General features: G+C 36.2%; 2 protein-coding genes across 3 annotated transcripts in view; one reads left to right on the top strand and one right to left on the bottom strand.

Moving 5' to 3' along the window:
- Nucleotides 1–20,228, bottom strand: part of LOC136028943 (5'-3' exoribonuclease 2 homolog) — a 147,524-nt gene that overhangs the window by 112,568 nt on the left and 14,728 nt on the right. The window contains exons 2-3 of the mRNA XM_065706930.1: nt 17,958–18,018; nt 11,913–11,964 (exon numbers count right to left, since the gene is read on the bottom strand). Of these exons, the coding sequence (XP_065563002.1) occupies nt 11,913–11,964; nt 17,958–17,980 (75 nt within the window). The 5' untranslated portion in view covers nt 17,981–18,018. The remainder of the gene's footprint in view (nt 1–11,912; nt 11,965–17,957; nt 18,019–20,228) is intronic.
- LOC136028944 (uncharacterized) lies at nt 671–9,112 on the top strand. Of its 2 annotated transcripts, none has more exons than XM_065706933.1 (4): nt 671–722; nt 2,145–3,585; nt 7,995–8,099; nt 8,811–9,112. In XM_065706933.1, exons 2-4 carry the CDS (start codon nt 2,152–2,154, stop codon nt 8,979–8,981), a joined length of 1,710 nt encoding a protein of 569 aa, XP_065563005.1. In that variant the 5' UTR covers nt 671–722; nt 2,145–2,151; the 3' UTR covers nt 8,982–9,112. The 2 variants fall into 2 exon arrangements, with proteins under 2 accessions (XP_065563005.1, XP_065563003.1); XM_065706931.1 differs by having other exon boundaries at nt 696–829.

The raw sequence follows: 20,228 nt of genomic DNA, 5'->3' as shown, positions 1-20,228 counted from the left end.
AAGATCCGATCACTCCTTCGTAAGTTGAAAATACATCATTTTATCTAATTTTTCAGAATTAACCCTCCCCCAACTCCCCCAAAGAGAGGGGATCCATTCCGGTTATGTCAATCATGTATCTAGGACTTGTGCTTAGTTTTTACACCAAGTTTCATCCCGATCCCTCCAAACTAAGCGTTTTCCAATATTTTAAGTTTCCCCCTCCAACTCCCCCCAATGTCACCAGATCCGGTCAGAATTTAAAATAAGAGCTCTGAGACACAATATCCTTCTAAATATCAAATTTCAAAAAGATCCGATAACCCGTTCGTAAGTTAGAAATACCTTATTTTTCTAATTTTTCCAAATTAACCGTCCCCCCCCCCAGATGCTCGAATCGGGAAAACGACTATTTCTAATCTAATCTGGTCTGGTCCCTGATATGCCTGCAAAATTTAATCTTCCTAGCTTATCTCGAAGTGCCTAAACTAGCAAAACCGGGACAGACAGACAGACCGACAAGACAGAATTTGCGATCGCTATATGTCACTTGGTTAATACCAAGTGCCATAAAAAACGAAAGAACTAGAAATGCGAATATTAAGAATCCACTCATTTGAATGTAATAAAATTCTAAAAAATGTAATCATTATAGATAAAACGATGATAAGGCAAAAGCATACAATCTGTTATCAGTTAAATGACATGTTTCAGTGACAGAACATAGCTGAGAGGAAATAAAGGTAGAAGAACATTTGTATTATTTTGTGACTTTCCTCATAAGCCATGCAGGAGCAGCATAATTCACATTTTTTATGACAGAACTTCAACGATTTTGGTTACAAAAAAGGTTTGGGACTAAACTGTTTAGTAAATTATTTTGCTGCATTATACTGAACAACTTTAAGATTAATTGTCAGGTAGGAAAAATAGCACACACACTGTGCCAGAAAATGACACTTACTTTTGGCACATCGACATAAAATCCCCCTCTCCTACTTAATTGCCCACCAAGGAAGTTGTTTGGAGAAGAATAATACTTCTTAAGACTAAAAAAAAAATATAATAAAAACACCCTGACAGACGGACTGGGTTGTTTAAATGGTAAACAAAACAGTAGTAAACCAAGTGAAAATTATCGGTATATGTTTTTAAAATATTGATGAGTGTGATGCTTCTACTTTATAATGCTTAAAAATAGTGGAAAAGTATAACCTCAAAATATAAAAAAAAAATATATATTACGTTCATAAGGCGTTTAACGAGAACGGGTTGATTGTTTCGTGGCTTAAGGAAGAACGTTGCATACTTTCCAAATATTACAATTGTTGCACTTTGTTAAAATAGTTTTCGTTCTTCGAGGGGGGGGGGAGTGATCAATATCCTTCCATCCCCTTTGGACATACTTATATCATGCTTCCGTGCACAAAACCACACACTATATAACTTTTTTATCTTTTTGTAAGAGCGGCAAAGTAAGGTTTTAGAAGGGACAGTTGTTTTTTTTTCTCGAGAATTCAGGTAATTTGATTCTGGTATATAAGATTGCTCTATATAATCCATCTACCTAACCTACTATACTACACAAACAGACCTCTCGAGAACTGATGCACTGGCAGAATTAGGGCCTCTGGAGGTATTTTCAACTTCCTACATCATCCCTTTACCATTAGAATTCTTATGATTCTGGAACTTTTGCTTGTGGGAGGATAAAATTCCATCCAATACACTGAACAAACAGGAGGGCATACCCACCTGGCCTCTCATTTCCCTACCAGCAAGGTTTGAAAGATTGGCTCTGACTCAAATACTATGATTAGACAACTATAGTCTAAAAGAAGCAAAATGAGATCAATATAGGACCTGCATTCATAAATTATCCAGGGCTTAGAAGTATGGTGATTGTTGACGTAATGGGTCGAAAATAGCTTCTTCTGAAGTAGTTTGACTATATACGTTAAAGTAGCATGAAAACTTCCTGAGTTAACAGAAAGCCATAGTTCAAGGACTGACTTTTGCAAAAATTACTCGAATTAAGTTTTTATTTTTATTTTGCAGTAAATTTTCAAAGAACAAAACATATCCTCCATCGTCCCTCGTGATTCACCCTTCCTCTTTTTTCTTATAAATTCAAGTTTTTCAACCTTTCAAAATTTATCTTACAGGTGCAAAATGGATTGGGTAAGAGGCAAATTATCTATATGGCAAATCTTTATTCTGATTAATGTTTGTGTAAATGGTAAAACTATTGACATTGCAAACCTCTGTGACATGGATATACAATTACAAAATCCATCTTGCTCAATAACAGAAACGTTAGAGTGTCCAGGACAAGAAGAAGAGAATGAAATAACTTTCAAAAATAAAATACTTTTTAGCGAAGGTTACTTCCCCAATGATAGATTCTCTGTGGAATTATTAGTATCATGTTCAAGAGTAAAAACATTCCACGAAATAACAGTGAAGAACATAACGATGCCTAATCCTGAAAGTAGCTTAAGCATAGGAGACGGTAAAGTAAGCAATCAAAATGGTATTTATAGCTCTACTTCTTCAGAAGATGGCTTAGTATTTACGAACGAAGAAAACTTCTGGATTGTAATAGAATTCCTTGCATCTAAAGACTTTTCCCCAACAATAATTATACAAGCAACATCAGTTCCAAAACAAGTATTTCAGAATGCTGCAGATGCAACTGGAATTGAGACAGAGTCTCTTGAAAGAAATGCAATATACACATGGAAACTGGACAACAATTTTAACAGCAGTGAAAAACACTTAACAGCCAATTTCGAAAGTATTAATCTGTCCACCACTGCTGGGGATATTTTACTCGTAAGTGATGACATCCCTTTTGTTTCTGAAACAATTGTTATGCCATATATAGCTAAGAATGTTACTATTCAATTTCGACAGCAAACCACGCAAGTAACCCTAGAAACAGGGAGACATATAAAGCCCTTAAATATCAGCTTTAAAGCAACATTCAGGTATGATGACCCAATTACTACTGTATCTCCATTAACAACCACAACAACACTGAGACCACCACCAGAACTAGAATATATACGCATCGTGATACTCGGATGGGAAATATCACATCAATTAAACGATACAGCTGCAGAGGAAGTCAAGGAAAACATAGAAACAATTGTGCACTGCTATTGTTCCAGCAATACATGTTTAGAAAAGTCACAAGTTGATCCGTATAATATATATCTAATGAATATAGCAACTTGTTTACATTCTTGGACAGTGGACTTCGAAAACTGTACCCAAGCACAGGTGGCATCAAACATTTTAAAAATGAATGAATTAAAACTAGCCTTGGGTGACTATGAATGTCGGAAGAAATCAAATTACAGCATTTACTTCCCCGAAGAAATGTTTGATTTTTACAATATTATTGCTGTTCCACTAGCCGTGATAAGCTTAGCCGTCATTGTTGTGGCAATACTGGCAATTTGGAGAGGAACGGCTGCTTATTATTATAGAAAACAGATTAAAAGTTCAACGCGTCAATACCAAGAAGCGTCGTCAGATGATGGAAAAGAAAGCAACTGGGCTGCTAAGAAAGCTGGGGAATTGAATGAAGCTTTTGAAGCGGTAAGTGAACTTCTCTGCAAAATAAACTTTAAACACAAGCAATAGCCAATTTATGCCAATGTCATACACAAGCAGAAACTTAAATTAAGGGGAAATCTATCTGCCTTGGGCGTACCGACTTCCAGAAATATTTACACCATGTAAGGCGTACCCAGTGTGGTAAAACCCAACTGAGCATTTTGTGACAGTGCTTCACATATGGCACCCAGCGCCGTAAACACCAGGCGCTGGAGAGTGGGTGATCCTCGGTTTGTGCTGGTAACCTCCTGCTATCTTTCGGGAAGTCTATTTAACTTTTATAATATAATAAGCTTTTGTAACTAGTAAAATTTAATTCAATTTTTTAAAAGTTTTAATACTCGGAAAGTTACGTAGTGCGATCGGTTAACTAAAATAATGATTCAATTTTTCAAGTTCCTTGGGACGATCAATAAACTTGAAATACTGATTTTATTTCTTTTTTTTTCTTTTTCTTTTTTTTTCTAAACAGGGCCTGAAAGTTTTGAGAAAGAGCTTCTTCTTTACTTTCTATTTTATTTAGGATAATTTTTTCATTGACCTTTCATTTTACTTTCATTTTCATTTTCAAAAATTTTACGAAGAAAATGTATACATGTAGAAAAATAAATCATAGAAGAATAAAAAACTAAAAGTAATTACGTAAGCGTCACTTCTGTGAAGTCCCATACTCTGAAGTGTTTTCTTGATAGTTTAAACAGAAAGGCAGAGCAATTATTTCATTTAGCTTCTAACAATTAGAACAAATCAAAATATCGAAAAATGGATATAAATTTTCAATAAGAAAGCAGAAATCAAGGCCGTACCCAAGAGAGAGGGGGTTAGGGGGTTTGACCCTCCCCTCCCCAAAATTTCTATTCGATTTGTAAAAACATAACAAAAATAAATACCCCCCACCCCTAAAAAAACTGGATACGGCCTTGGTGAAAAAATAAGTTTCTTTCACTAATAATAACGAAGGCCCGAACACTGCCCCTTCACTTTCGGAAACCTTTATTAACGGGAATAAAAAGAAAGAAGAGATCAATACAAACCAACCTAGAATAAGATAGTGAAAATCAAGGCCGTATCCAGGAGAGAGGGAGTTAGGGGGGTTGAACCCTCGTCCACCCTGAAATTTTTTCGATTCGTAAAAACGTAAAAAAATGAAATTAAACAAATTTGTCATGTGTTTTTGAGGTAATTTTTTAACCTCCCCCCTCATTAAAAAAAATTCTTTTGTAAAACCCTCTACGAAAAAAACTGGATATGGCCTTGGTGGCAATATAAAAATAAAAGCTTCTTTCACTAATAATAATGAAGATCCGAATATTCCCCCTTCATATTCGGAAGCCTTTATTAACGGTGAAAAAAGGAAACAGAAGAGGACAATACAAACTAACCTAAGATGAGTTAAAACGATGAGTAAAAGAAAAAAAAAAGAAGAGAAAAAGGCTTTAAGAAGAACAAAACGAAATTCGCGATACATAAAAAGTTAAATATATGACGTTATTAAGACGTGAGCTTTTCTTTCCTTTTTGTAGTGTCGTGTTTATCGTTTCTTTATTCCCTTTTTAAGTTTTGTTTATTTCAAGTTAGTTTGTATAGTTTTTTCCCCTTGATCAAGACTTCCACACGTGGAACCGAAATATTCAGAGTTTTAAAATTATCGGCGAACTAAACTTTTTTTTTGCTATTTTTCGACTTCACTTTTCATTTCACTTTAAACCTAAATAAAGGTAGTGGTCTAGGATTTCTTTTTATTAGTTTCCTAATAGTATTCTGTGGCTGAATAAACAAAGCAACTACCAATAGTTCAATAAATTTAGCCAATATCCATTCATCCCTACTAGTGGCACAGGAAAAAAAAAACAGTTTTTTTCTTAGTTGCTATAGTAAAAGACCTAACCACAGGGACTAAGATCTTACTAAAATATGACATCATAACTCAGAGAAACGACTTTTCAAAAGATGTGTGTGCTATCATGAAAAGAGAAATCACCAATGCTACAGCACAAACACAAAAAAAAAAAAAAAAAAAAAAAAAAAAAAAAAAAAAAGAGACAGAAGGAGAAAAGGAAGACTGTTTTCCTAAATTAGTGATTAATATAGACCAGCACTTGAATGAGGCCTTAACCCTACTCATCCATACAATCACATAGGTCAAACAGCATAGCCACACACAATCAACCATAAAGAATAATCCATGGACAGGCAGTCATGTCGTCAATAAGTATAAGTCGTCATTTACCGAACAATAGAAAAAATAATATAGACAAATAATTCAGAGGCAACACCCAACATAAGGGCTCATCAGGAGAATACACTGGCCTATATAGGGTTTCGCCACTCTAAATTCTCTACCCAACACAGTGTTGTGGCTACCACAGAATATCCATGGCATCCCCGCGTCAGGTATCACCCCCAAAATACATGCCTATGAAAAAAAAAACAGCAAATGTAAAACAACCAAGTAAAACCAAAACAAGCTTACCTTGTTAATATATCCCTCCCTTTAGCAACAATATTATCTTATTAAAGGATGCGTGTATTATATCATCTTGTATATGGAGATGCAGTTTTTGTCAAATTAGCTTCAAATGGCGATTTTCCGAAACATATTACTAAATTTTCGGTTAATATGGGCTATGATTCTTTCTTCACTACGGTTCTCCTAAGGGGGAACCCTGATTAGTTTCCCATTTTGCTACCGTCATCAGAATTCGTAAAATACTTGAAATTTTTCGACACATCATAAAAATCAGAAACTAGATTTTTCTTTATTTTTCATTTGCTTGTCTCATTATACAGTAGATCTAGTAAAAGTGAAACGGAAATTTAATGTTTTCGAACATTTGCATGCAAGAGACAAATGACAAGCTTAATAAAGATGAAAATGGGGAATTACAGAAACTAATCGACCTGATGAAGCCAAAATTAGAATACAGCCAACGTACCAGAGAGGAAGGAAAAGACAGGTTTGTTATGGATAACAAATTCATCTGCTTTTCGTGGAGTACGGGGGGGGGGGGGTAAGCCTTCTAAAAATAATAAAATTTGAATTTCAATGGAACATATGACCATCGTTCAAACTGGCATAAACCCAAAGATTTCGAGGTGGGGGAAGTATATACCAAAGATCTCCCTCATCCCTCCCCTACGTACCATCCTGAGTAGGAGGATTAGTTCGAGTACCTATGCATTTCGATTATTAGATTACCACTGCTACATATCAACGAAGGATCTAGTATGAATTCAACAAATTTGTGAAAATTTAAACTGATGTCTGAAACATGGTCATTTTCTATGATTACAAAAAAAGAGTGGTTTTGGGGTAAGTAATTAATCAACTACTTGCATAACAAAGGTTGTTGTTCGACCGTTAAAAAGCCATAAAAATACTAACCATAGGAAAAGATGCGATAGAACCCAACAAGCTTCAAAGATTTACTTTAGCTTGAACGAGCAATGGCAGCTTTTAGTTTTTCTATAAGCTTCACCCGAAGAGCATAAAGAAACGGTATGAGCCAGAAGTTTGGCAGTTTGGCAAGGGGAGATAGCCAATAGAAAATAGGAAGATAGAAAAACAGCAGAAAAACTGATCACTTCATTAAAAAGGTATGAAATCTCAAAAGGACTGGATAACAGGGTTAATCAATCTGTACTTTTATATGATTAAAGCTGAAATTGCTCTGGGATCAATGATTACTCAGAACTCTCTTGTTTCCAGAAATTGTTTAAATCAAGTCCAGGCATTAACATAGTAATCATGGGTTATTTCGAAGTTTGTTTTTTTTTTGAGAGGTTAGGTAGACTCACTGACTTTAAGCTGTAGGCTGCTGGCGATAACGTATTTCTTCAAAGTTCCTGAAAACACCAAATAAGCAGCAGTTTAGGGGGCTAAATGTGAAACTTGAGGGATAGATCTAGATCCAAAATTATATTTTTTTTTAAGAATTAACGACGCTTCTTGACTACTAAGGTCCCTGCGTCGGTCCTGCAGTGCATTCCCACAGCGTAATTCGATCTCTGAGTCCCGTATTACCAAGCTTGGGTCAAATCCACTGCGCCACCACAGGACCCAAAATTATATCAGGGGAACTGTTTCCAAATTCAAAAGAATTGCGAAATTCACGAGAAAATTAAACATAGATGGCGGCCAAATCCAGTAATTTTTATTCCTTATTGAAGGCCAGAAATAACTAAAAATGGATTCAAATAGGCACTATCAAATGTGGGGACAATCATACCTACTAAAACTCACTTCGCAAACCATTTGACAGGCAGGTTCTAAGAAATCTTTTGTTTTCTCTTAGTTGTATCCCCACATTCTTAATAATCTGAATTCCGAAGATGACAGCATTGAACTGATGGTTTCATGAACGAACCTATTGGCTTTTATACTATTTCAGGTAGAAGATGATGACGACGTAATATTCGATCCAACGAAAGATGGCTCGGTCTATTCACGCTACAGCTCAGTTTCGGGCCAAAGTACTTATGCCACTGATGGCGAGGTAAGTAAAAGTCTAATTATGAAAGTTTTGTTAGTTGCCTTTTTTGTGTAATTACTACTAATACTTATTAAGTTTCTATATACAAATAGTGTCCGACTATTTTCGTCTAGACATCAAAAACGTACTCGAGCCATAAAATGTAATTCCATCTTGAAATTATAAAAAAACACACATTATTACCAACATTTAGCTTTTTCAAAAAAAAAAAATCACATAAAGCACCACGAAGCTTTTTTGACTTTTTTTTTTAATTGTTTGATTCATTTTTTTTGCTCCTCTTTTTCACTGTTTTATGGACCACCCGTTTGTCGTCTTTTTGTCTCACAAAAGAAAAATAATCTATGATATTCAACTTGGTTGCTGAATTTTTAAGAAATTAACCTGGTCAAAACATTGTTTCTAACTTGTTCACTTTGGCCGTAGGACAAACTATGGGAGTTTCGACTGCCAAATTGGAATTTCGTTAGAAACCTAGAAAACAGCCCCAATTTAGCATGGATATCTGTAAGTAGAGTCGCGAAAAGAATGGTGAATTGGATTAAGATCTGATCTAGATAGAAATACCTGCTCATGAAAAAATGGAGACTCTTCCAAGCCAATCTGAAAACAACTTTGATCTTCTCTAGGGCCTATTAGGGGAAACAAAGGCAATCTTATGTACAAGTCCCAATTTGGCATTAAATATAATTCATTTTGTTTCTATATTTTTAGCCCAAGTCAGTTACTTATACGTCTGGTCGGTTTCCTTCAGTAAAACGACAAGAATCTATAGAGAGAAAAATGCCCTATGCAGTGGTACCACAGACAGAACTCTTACAGCGATTGCAACAAGGAAGAGCGTCAACTGCCAGCAGTGCCAACTTCTCCACGACTGATTTGTAGGAAAACTACAGGAAGCTTACAGAAACAATGTGACATTTTTGTTTATTTTTCGATATCCCATATAAATTATGTGTGACCAATTTTTGACAACGTCTTATATCAATAATAACATGAAAGTTACGTTCTTTAAACGTCAGACTTTTCAGGCCCTAGTTCAACCATAGGCAAACATCGTCTTTATCAAAGTGGATCGATGAACCCAGGTCAATCATCTGGCTTTGTCCCTGTCTAGGCTATAATTCACTGCAGCATCGAGACGCCTGATGTCATCATAACCATGCACGATCCTCCTTCGCTAAATTCCAATCAGAGGAATTTACTCCCTCTCATGAAGTTCCTACAAGCTCGAAATCTTTACTGATTACCTCTTTCTAATTAAGCCAAATTTTAGCTTATAATTGCTTACCCTTAATACCAACATTATTTTTGCTAAATTTAATGTTTGGTATATGGCCATTTGGGGGGTTTCCCTACTGAAAAAAATTCGAAGAAATTCCCTTTTAAAACATAGAACTATAACCCTAAAATTGATTGTCGCTTCATCCCAGGAGGATTGTCAAAAGAAAAAATATCTGGCAACGTAATATCCTTGATTCATAAAATGCAACCTTTTCTTCCATAACAACCATCTAAACTTGAATAAAACCTCATTTTTACTCTGTTTACTGTTTGGCATATGATCATTCAAGAAAGTATCTGAAATCATCCTTAGGCAATTCCTCTCAAAAACCTCAAGCATGTCTTCCCAAACCCTTCCAAGTACCCTGTTTCAAAGTCATACTTGACCATCGTGATTTCTATAGCTTCTAGTATCTTAAGTTTAGTTCTAAGACTTATCTTCTGATTCCTCTGAACTTTTTGCTACTCGAAAAAGCCCAATACGCCTTTCCTATTCCATTTGTCACGTCTCCACTGCATCCACCATTTTACTAATAATACTCACTACCTAAGTGAGACTAGGTAGGTAAGTTCAAGTCTTCATCAGCGCCCAAATGTGCACCACAAGACGTAAATCTGCCTATTATTATTACTTCTTTCTTTTTAGATTCAATATTTACCATTAGTCAGAAATCACTAGGATGGTTAATAAAAGTCTCCTTAGGAAAAAGAAACTTGACAAAAAAAAAAAAAAAAAAAAAAAAAAACAAACGATGGGACATTAGTAAAGTTCCGCCTTTTGAGGTAGTATTTAAATCGTTGCCACTGGTAATTGCCATTGCTGTTGCTCTATCTGAATTTTCCGATTTCAAAAATTAAGAATAGTTTCTTAAAATCTTAAAATCATAGCGTATGAAACCAAGAAAGGAAATAATAAATGAAAAGAAAAAAAATCAAATAGACGAAATGAAGACGAAAATCAAGCAAATATTTCGACTAGGACCTCTGCCAAGTCGTCCTCAGTGCTAAAAAAAAAATAAAAAAATCAAAAAAATCTAACCTTCTAAAGTGAACTCTCCAACTCTCATCTTGCAGAGTTCACTTCGGAAGGTTAGATTTTGTTGTTGCTTTTTTGTTTTTGTTTTTCACTTCTTTCTTTCTTTTTTGTTGGCCTTTTTAAAAATATTTCTGATTCTAATTAAATGGCTCGGGAGTCGTTTATAAAGATTTGGGACAAAACTCAGACTTCAGTGTAAACAGCGGGCTATTGAGGAGGGGGCACCCATCCCCCTCATATACGGAATTATTTCTGTTCGTTTTGATTTTTAATGTTACTTCTTCCTTTCAGTTTAAAAAAAAAAACTTTATTTAATTTTTTAGTTTTTTAGTAAACTTTAGTTTTTTTTATTTAGTTTCTAATCGTTTTTAAGATAATGCCGGGAAATTCTTCTCCCAAGAGAACCCCCCCCCCAAGAGAATTCCTCCATGGAAAGTTCTCCATGGATGATTCACTTCTCGCGTAAAATACAACCCCCGGAAAATTCCCCCAAAATATTTCATCTTCACTGAAAATCCCCCCCCCGAGAAAATTGATAATATCGAGTCTTAAGTAATATTTTAGATTTACAAAACAATCGAATTGAAAGGAGCTCAGATTTTCTGGACTACTTAATTAGTGTTGTTTTTTGTTTTTGTTTTTTGTAACAGGTAATGCATATTCACAAACTGATCTTTCAGTAACTTACAAAGAAAAGAAAAATTGAAAAGGGTTGCTACTCACTGAATCTCAAAGAAGTATTATATTTTTACAAATTGAAAAATATTAAGAAAGGCCAATAAGACTAGAAAGGTCATTGAATTGGTCAATGAGATTAGAAAGCCATTTAAACGTCGTTTTGTTTACAACTGGGATTACAGAAACACTTACACATAATGGTCTATCGGTGGGAAACAGAGAGAACTAAAAAAAAAGGCTTTCTACTCACTAACTGCTCAACAGTGCTATATACTAGCACTGAATGTCAAGGAAGGGTTCCTTGACTTTATTAAAAGATAAAGAGCTTGATTTCTCCAGATTGCTTTTATTTGGTTTCGCTTTTTTATCAAGGACGGTGCCAAAGAGTAGGCAAAGCTTATAAGGATGAAAACCGGCGCTAATATCCAAAAACAATTACTAACGCAATCTAGCACTTGGCGTTTCTTGGTAATTCTTTTAAAACTCCGTAATTGTTTTGTTTTCTTTTAGAAACTGAGAGTTTGTAACAGCATACTGGATAAAGCCACACCTGGAAACTTTAGGGACTGAGGTTCAATCCAACCCGTTGCAAGGAGTCACTAGATAATTGATAATGTCAGAATAAGATCAGACGCTTATTAATACAATAATTTTGCCTTATTATTAAACTGAAATGTCAAGAAAGTCCAACTGTTAGATAGCATTGGTGAATTTTTCGACGTTAGCGTCAGTTTCCAATCTTATAAGTAACCCATATTCTATGGACTACAAGTTTGTTTGTTTTTGACTTAAAAAGAAAAAGAAAGGTGTCTACTCACTGACTGTTCTACACAATCCGTAACAACTAAGGGATACTTCCGACACAGCCATCTATAAACAAGAGAATAATTTGTCAAAAATAATGGATAAACATTGCTCAAGTTTACTATATACACCCAAAAAAAAAATAAAAAGATAAAAAAGAGCTTTATGTGTCTAATGCTCTTTAAGGGCCTCCCCAGGCCACTCAGCGTGTCCTCAGGTGGCAATAGTAGGGTATCTCCGTAAGAGGCGCGGATCAAGGGCGGACCTTGTCCCTGGGGGTGCACAGTAGAAACTGGGGCACCATCACCTGGGGCCATAAGAGGTGGAGGAGGAAGAAGGTCCCTTAAATGTACACTCAACAGGGCCCACTGGTATATTCACACGTCCCAAGAGTTACAAACCTTCTCCCAGTAATGGATTAAATTGCATTAGGACGGAGAACACCATCGTGGAAGGACTCTCTATAGGAAGACAACTGCGGCAGGGCGTAAGATCCAAACCTATGGACAACGGCCTCTGCAAAGAGATGCCAGGACCCTTTCGGGGTACCTGCAAGACTGGAGACCTTGCGGTGAACTCTATTCGCACTTGAGGAGTGGCGCCCCTCGAAGAAATTATAGCCTAGCAAACAACATAGCATTCGCACGTGATCCTAAATAATGGATAATTCTTCTGGGCTTAGTCTGTTTTGATGGTCGTTTTCGGGCTGAAACAACCTCTTTCTAGCAAATTTATCTACTATGGGATTGCCCCCCCCCCCATAATAGCACAATATTTGTAGGCATGAATATACAATGAGTCAGAGGTAATTGGTTTGGAACTGTCTGTGCAGGATTTTGACTCTTGTTGATAGAAGAGCATCGCCAAGTGCTGAAAACCATGTTGTGACCAAGATGGGCCCAGGGTTGCACAAAGCCTCCATTCATACTGGAGGGTCCCAGGGAATTCTTGCTGCCCAGTTCTACTTCGGCATAAGCGCTTCGGTGTAGACTTAAGAAAATATGTTGATCCCAATCCTCCACTGGTATCCGGGATCATTGCTTTTCCTGAGGCCAAAATAATTTCCATGATTTAAAGAACACGAAAATTGGAACTTGGAATGTTACGACGTTAAAAATTACTATCGTATCGAAATTTTGACTGATGAATTCAGACGATTCGAACTAGACTTAATAGGAGTTTCAGAAACTCATATCCCAGGGGTAGGAAGCATAAAATTAGGTGATATAGAATTTGTTTACTCAGGCAGGAAGCGTGGGGTACATAGACAGGGAGTGGGGCTCGTGATGAATAAGGAAGCTGCCAAGTCTTGTTTAGGCTGGGCAAGTATTAATAATAGAATACTAACTGGTCATTTCATGAATAAAAAGTTCAGGGTATAAGTTATAGTAGTATATGCCCCTGTTGAACCGACTAAACAGAGATGCTATTGACTCAGATGAATTTTGCTTACAGTTAAAGGAGCAAATAGATAGGTTCCCAGGTAGGAATATAGCGGTTTTACTAGGAGATTTGAACGCCAAGATCGGTAGAAATAGGGATAGGTGGTATCTTAACTTAGGTAAATTTGGTGTAGGAAAAGAAAACAGTAATAGCTACGGACTTTCGCAATTTTGCAGGTATAACAATCTAATTATAACCAATAGGGTGTTTGGTCATAAATTTCCCTGTAAGTTGACACGGCGATGGTAAGACAGCGAACCTTATTAATCATGTAATAGTAAACCGAAGACTGGCAGGATCAATACAAGATACTAGGGTATATGAGAGGGCTGTTATTGATGTTAAAAGTAAAGATTACCATCTAGTAGTGTCTAGGGTTAAATTGAAACTAAATTTCGGAAGGGTAACTACCTCCCGGGAAGTTATGAACGTTGGTAGACTCCAGGATGGAAATTTGAGAGAAAATTTCCAGGAACCGTTGAATACTTAACTTGAGAGTGTAAAATCTGACGATGTGGAGGATGGTTGGAATAATTTTCGAAAAACATTTTGTGAATTTGCTGATGGTGTCTTAGGGAAGAAAGTTAAGACTGCAGATAGGAATATTAGAGAAAAGGCTTTATGTTTAATAGAGAGGACAAGGGGTTTGTACAAGAATTATCTGAGTGATTAGATCATACGAAAACAAAAGGAATGTAAAGAAAGCATTAAAATATGAGCTAAGGAGGTGTGAAGTTGAGGCCATAGATAAAATTGCCAACGATCTAGAAGATGCAGCTAGACGGCATAATAGTAAAATATTGTTTTCGCATAATACAATATTTAGGGAGCAGTCAATTCGGCCTTGTCCCAGTTAAAGATATGAACAGGGCCACAATTAAAGATAAGGAAAGAGTTAAAGAGAGATGGGCGGAACATTTTGAGAATGTGCTAAACCGAGGTACAGTTGAAGGATGATATAGAGGAAAATGAAAAAATTTGTGATTCCTTGAATGTGAAGAAAGTTTTGTTTTGTGAGGAAAATTAACGACAGTACTAAAAGGATTAAAAAATAATAAGGCTCCAGGTGCAGATAGTATAGCAAATGAGTTCGTTAAATATGGTGGCTCTGAGGTTAGAAAAAAGCTACTGAAGTTTATGAATATGATTTTTGAAAAAGGGGAAGTATCTAACGATTTTAGGGAAACCGTAATTAAACCACTGTATGCAAAAGGTGATAAGAGTGAGTGTCGTAATTATCGAGAAGCTAGTCTTGTCTGTGTAGGCAGCAAATTACTTAGTAATATGATCCTTTCTAGACTGAGAGATGGTGTAGACGAAGTTTTAAGAGAAGAACAGTGCGTTTTTAGAAAAGGTAGAGAATGTGTTGACCAATTTTCACTCTTGGGTTAATAATCTAGAAGTGCCTTAGTTATTAAACACCTTTGATCCTCAGTTTTATAGATTATGAGCAAGCGTTCGATTCCGTTGATAGAAGAGCTTTAACAAAGATCTTATCCTTGTATGGTATACCAGACAAATACATTAAAGTGATTTGTGCTAGGTACGAGAATAACACTGCCGCGGTTAAGGTAAGAAATGAGGTTAGTAGCTGGTTCTGTATTAAATCAAGAGTTAATCAGGGTTGTTTTCTATCCCCTTTTACACGGATCATTTTGGTGGACTTCGTCTTAAGATTTACTAGATACTTTCCAAAGAAATTGCCTACGGATTTTTCTGGGTACCCGGCTGACTGACCGTATTTCAAACAGTAGACTGTACAAAAAATGTGGTTCAATCCCGCTTCTTAGGGCTATAATGAAAGAAAGACTGAGATGGCTAGATTTTTCCTCATGGAGTGCCAGGAGCTTGAAAGTCTTAGGGATGAAATTTGGGGGGACCTTCGGTTGGTGCTGCTTTCTGATATCCTGAGGTCTTCGATGCCTGGAACCATGTGCAAAATGGCACGATATGTGGAAAAGGCGGGAGAGGCTCAGTCGAGCCCGAGTGAATGAAAATAAGCATTGTTTTATATTGAGTGTGGGTTCTGTGCAGTTTTGTATTATTAAATCATGTTGTGTATGGCCGTAGGGCTCAAATAAACTTTCTTTCTTTCTTTCTTTGTTTTTTTCATTGTGCAGCTGAAGAATGACAGATTGCCGAAAATTGTCATTTTCGGCCAACCGTCTAGGGCTAAACGGAAAGCAAGTCATCCTCGTCTGGGGTGGGGGGATGTCATAAAGAAATATTTGAAGGAAACGGGAGCTTCCTGGGAGGGTATAAACAGGGAGGTTTTGAATAGATTGGGATGGAGGAGGAGCGTGCATAGCTGTGTTGGCCTCAGGTGGCTTGGTGCTGCAGTGAGTTGTTAGTAGTAGTAGTATATACACTATCAGCTCCACCTTCCATTTAGGGGGAGCCAAAACCCCCCTAACTCACCCCCTTGATACAACCTTTGATGCAAACATGTTCCAGGATGGGGGATGGAGTTTTGAGAACTTTCAAAGAAAAGAAATGTCATTTTTGTTCCCAATATAGAATAATTTTGGTTTTTTGTACTTTGGGTTATCAGAGTGGGGGTTTCCCAATGCACCCCTCTTTCGGCGGAAAGCCATTGGCATACGAGAATTTGTTTTAACCATAGGCAAAACTTAAAAAATTCAATCCCACGGAACATCACTATTAAGAAAGACCTCATCATAAGAAGCACCAATGAAAACGTATATATAATAAGACACTAAATACCCATTTAAAGGAAATTTCTAAAAGTTTTTTTTTCAATCGATAGCTCTAAATTTTTTACAAAATAAACATTTCGGATTAAAAGAAAATATTTGAAGTGATTATTTCTTCTTCTTTTTCTGTAGGTGCAAACGACCAGAAAATTTTTGAGGAAGACATAGTTGAGGGTTTTCCCAAAGGGAGGCATCTCGAACACCCAAAAGGATGTTTCAGACATTAATCTTGTGTATTTCCCAGCAGGGATCTTTGCCAATCTTAGGAAAAGCTTGTCTTCAGAGTAGTGATGATTTTTATACAACCCAAATTGTTTTATTCTTCAATTTAAGCTCAAATATCTCCCTAGCAGGGACAAATAAAGATGCAGGAATGGAGGAGGGCTCAGAGCTCGCTTTGCCCCAAAATCGTAATTTTTTCAGAAATCGTGAATTTTTCAGAATTCCTGGGAACTTCTTATTCGAATTATGAAATAAGATTGGTTTGTAATTATTCTCCCACCCTTGAAAAAAAACAATCCTGCATTCTTGGCTACTCCCTAGCAATTCAGGATTTAAAAATATATGGAAGGATATACATTAGCACAAAAATGACTAATCCCCATATGTAAGATATCTTGTATACACATAATTAAAAGCACAATTTAACTTCGCACCCCGCCCTTCCTGACTGAGTAAACAAATTCTGTATCACCTAATTTCACGTTTCTGACCTTTGGGATGTGAGTTTCTGAAACCCCTAATAAGTCTCAATCAAAGTGTCTGAATTCGTCAGTCAAAATATCAATACGGTAGTTGTTTTTTAGCTTTGTCACACTCCAAGTTGCAAACCAAATTTATGTTTGGTGACATATTAATATGTCTCAACTAATAACCATTAAAAACTCGAAAATGCACTTCCCTCAATAATGAAAAACTATAATAAATAGGATAGAAAAGGTTTTGAGGCATAAAGCAAGATAATATGAAGAGCAAATGGGAGCATATATGTACACAATGTTGAAATATCAAGTTGAAATATAATGTGAAACCTAAACTTTATCAAAAGCACAATCCCTCATGGTACTAGGAGACTTAGATGGAGCCAATTCTAATAGGGGTTAATAAGCCCCTTCTAGAATAGGATCAATCACGCATAGGGAAGCTTTAACTCAGAAGAAAAATCTTATTAAATATAAAATGCTTTATTAGCACACAGCATCTGTTCCTTTAGATTTTTTCCAACATCTTGAAACTTCGCCTCTATGCTTAGAATCTTGAGAAAGGACATATATTAAATATGACCCTCAAAAAGCACATATGCTATCATCGCATTGCACTCCCGGTTGATTCCAGTGAATAGGAAGATCAGTATCTCCACAACGCAGACCATTGGTCAGCAAGCAAAAAAAGTATTTTTTTCGATCTTTTCAAAATAGTCGTAAAGTACAATAACTATGCCTTTGGGAATGTCATGAACACCCACAGCACTGGGGACAAGGGTTGTAAGTTATGCAAGTTGCCCATTATTTATAAATAAGTTTTGTTGTTGGGAAAGGGGTACAGGTGTTTGATCAGAGGTCTTCAAAAAGTTAAAAGTATGAAGGTTTCATTATGAGTGATTTCCCATTGGACATCTATTTGAAGATTTTTATTTATAATCGGATTATCTTTCGTTTGGTTATTTTGACCGCTGTGAATCCCCCTGGGAACAATTATTTTTGCTCATTTATGCTTATTGGAGGTTGCCAAAATTTTTGACTTTCGAAGGTGGTTCTTTGTTTATTGTTAATCTCTTGATGACAACCTGGGCCTCTCAGATCTTTTTTTTATATCTGTTCTAATGAGTACAGTACTTAGAGGGTTTATGAAATACTAATTAGCAGTCATATACTGCCACAAATAAATAGCAGACCACATTACCTAAAAAATGCTGGAACTCCCATATTCCTTTGTTTTCCAGACCTTCAAACAGATGACAAAACTAAAATAATTTAAAAGTTAGTTAGACAAACTTAATACATCAATGCCACGAGCAAATAATTGATTAAACAGATAAAATAAATACAGTGCAATAATAACTATATTTTTATAATAATTAACACTATCTAAAGAACAAATTAATAGGATACAGTGAATAGCCCATTAATAACCGTGCACATAAAATCCATAACAATCAATTATTATTAATACAAAAGATTATAAGAAGTGATAATTAAAATAAAATTAGATAATATTTAACACAATAAAATGTGTTAATTCCCCAGGGAATAATTATTTTTACTTGTTGGTGATAAGAGGCTGCCTATAGAAGATTTTTTCTGGCGAATCTTATAAAAATTAGCCAAATTTCTAGAATCTGGTCAAATTGGAGCACATTTCAACCTTTTCTTAAGGTGCGTCGACAGAACCGCGTCAATCGCTTGGGAGCAAGCAGAAGAAGGGAGAGAAGCTGCCGGAAGCACCGTATAGGTACCTACTGGTTATAATCAGCCTTAAATTGCAGAGAACAGGTGAGCAGATCTTCACACTTCCCGCGCTCCCAGTAATTTCTGTACAACTATTCAACCTTCCTCTCTGATTAAGTGAGATATCTGTTGTATGTTTGTTTGCTACATACATTGCAGAGCCAGCAGCTTGTATGGTCTTTAGTCTTGAACTTTTTATACTGTGCCCAGGTTTTGGGGAATGTTTAAGCCAATATTGCAAAAACTGGTGGACTTTTTTTTTAGCAATGATGCGTTAATGGAAGCAAAGAAAATATTGTGGAATTTTGAAAACACAACGAAGCGTCCAAATGACTGACAGAAAGCTGCAGAAAACAGTCTAGACATGCTTCAATTCTTGAAAAGCGTAATAAAGCAAATACCACTACCACGTTCCATGCTGTACAAGCCTGACAAAGCACCCGTTACTGAAAGGAATCAATTGCTACGCTTACTCGTTAAGTTAACAAACTAGCCTATATGTCAAATTTGATAATTACATCCTATCAAAGCAAAACCCCTTACCTTCTCTGTCTCAAGTCCCCACAAAGTCATCCAAGCCCTCTATAGCCATTATATCAAAGAATCCACCTAAATAGCTAACAACCCCAAGGATTGCAAAACTTTTATTGATAACTTGTGTGGTAACTCAAAGTCAGCAATAACTGAGCTTAGACTAGGAAAAGATACTTGGCACCTCGTTGTAAGTGATAATAAGGAAGCTACTGCTGTAGCTTATGCTATCAAATCTAAAAACCAATCGCAAAGACTATAGCTAAAGGTTTCAGTGTATTATGGAATTGCCTGTTTCATTCCTGACAGTGTTGCTGATGCTCAGTTGCAGAACTTGATAACTAACTGTACGAAAGTCTCCTGTATCAGCAAAACTAGGTCCTAAAGCTTTGGTTTTCTTTTTAAGAAGACTTATTAGCAGCGATTTCCTTGTCATTGATAATCAAGTATGAGCGAATCAGCATTGAGAAGTTTCTCCCTCTCCCTTTTCTCTGCTATAGCTGCCACGCTTGAGGACACATTGCCCAGCCCAGTAAGGCTCTTACTTGCTGTTTGCAGACTGGACATTAGAACAAAATGGAAACCCCCTGTCAAAATAAAAAGCAGTGTGCATTGTGCAACCAGGTTGATCATCCTTGTTACAGCTAAAAATGTCCTTTCACACAGAAACTTATGAATCCCCCAAAATGAACACTGATCTATGCATTACCTCATGGAATATTAATGGGGGTGTCTCTGTGAAATTACCCATAATCCAAACTCTATATGACATAAATAGTGTTCTCTGCCAACATGAGCACCTTCTCACTGCTGACAGTCTATGTTTGTTGAGCATGATTGCTTCTACTTCCATAATAAGCCATAATATGCTGCTAAGCACTCCCAGGCTGGTCAGCCAAGTGTAAGTACTGCTATCCTTGCTAGAAGTGTCTTCATGCCCGAACACTTCTGTAGCTCTGACTATTTTATGGCAGTCAAAATTCAGAATTATGTGGTAAGATAAGATTTTATTTCAACAAAAAGGCTATCACAAGCCCAAAAGTGTCAAACTCACACTTTTGTGTCAATACCAAAAAAATAGCAAAAATTTAAGAAATGATCAATGGCATAAAATCATAAAATTTTAACTAATAAAAAGGTCAAACAATAAAAACTCGTAACATTAAAACAGGGAAAACAAATTTTAACAAAAGTC

This window comes from Artemia franciscana, chromosome 7 (genome assembly GCF_032884065.1).
Source record: "Artemia franciscana chromosome 7, ASM3288406v1, whole genome shotgun sequence".
NCBI classification, from domain to species: domain Eukaryota; kingdom Metazoa; phylum Arthropoda; class Branchiopoda; order Anostraca; family Artemiidae; genus Artemia; species Artemia franciscana.
Note: the sequence above shows the minus strand (reverse complement) of the source record. Positions and strands in the feature narration are given on the sequence as shown.

Coding starts and splice junctions, on each gene's coding strand:
- LOC136028944 (XM_065706931.1), top strand. CDS start 795: ATGACAGAACTTCAACGATTTTGGTTACAAAAAAG. Junction 830..2,144: donor CGATTTTGGTTACAAAAAAG/GTTTGGGACTAA, acceptor TTTATCTTACAG/GTGCAAAATGGATTGGGTAA. Junction 8,100..8,810: donor CTTATGCCACTGATGGCGAG/GTAAGTAAAAGT, acceptor CTATATTTTTAG/CCCAAGTCAGTTACTTATAC.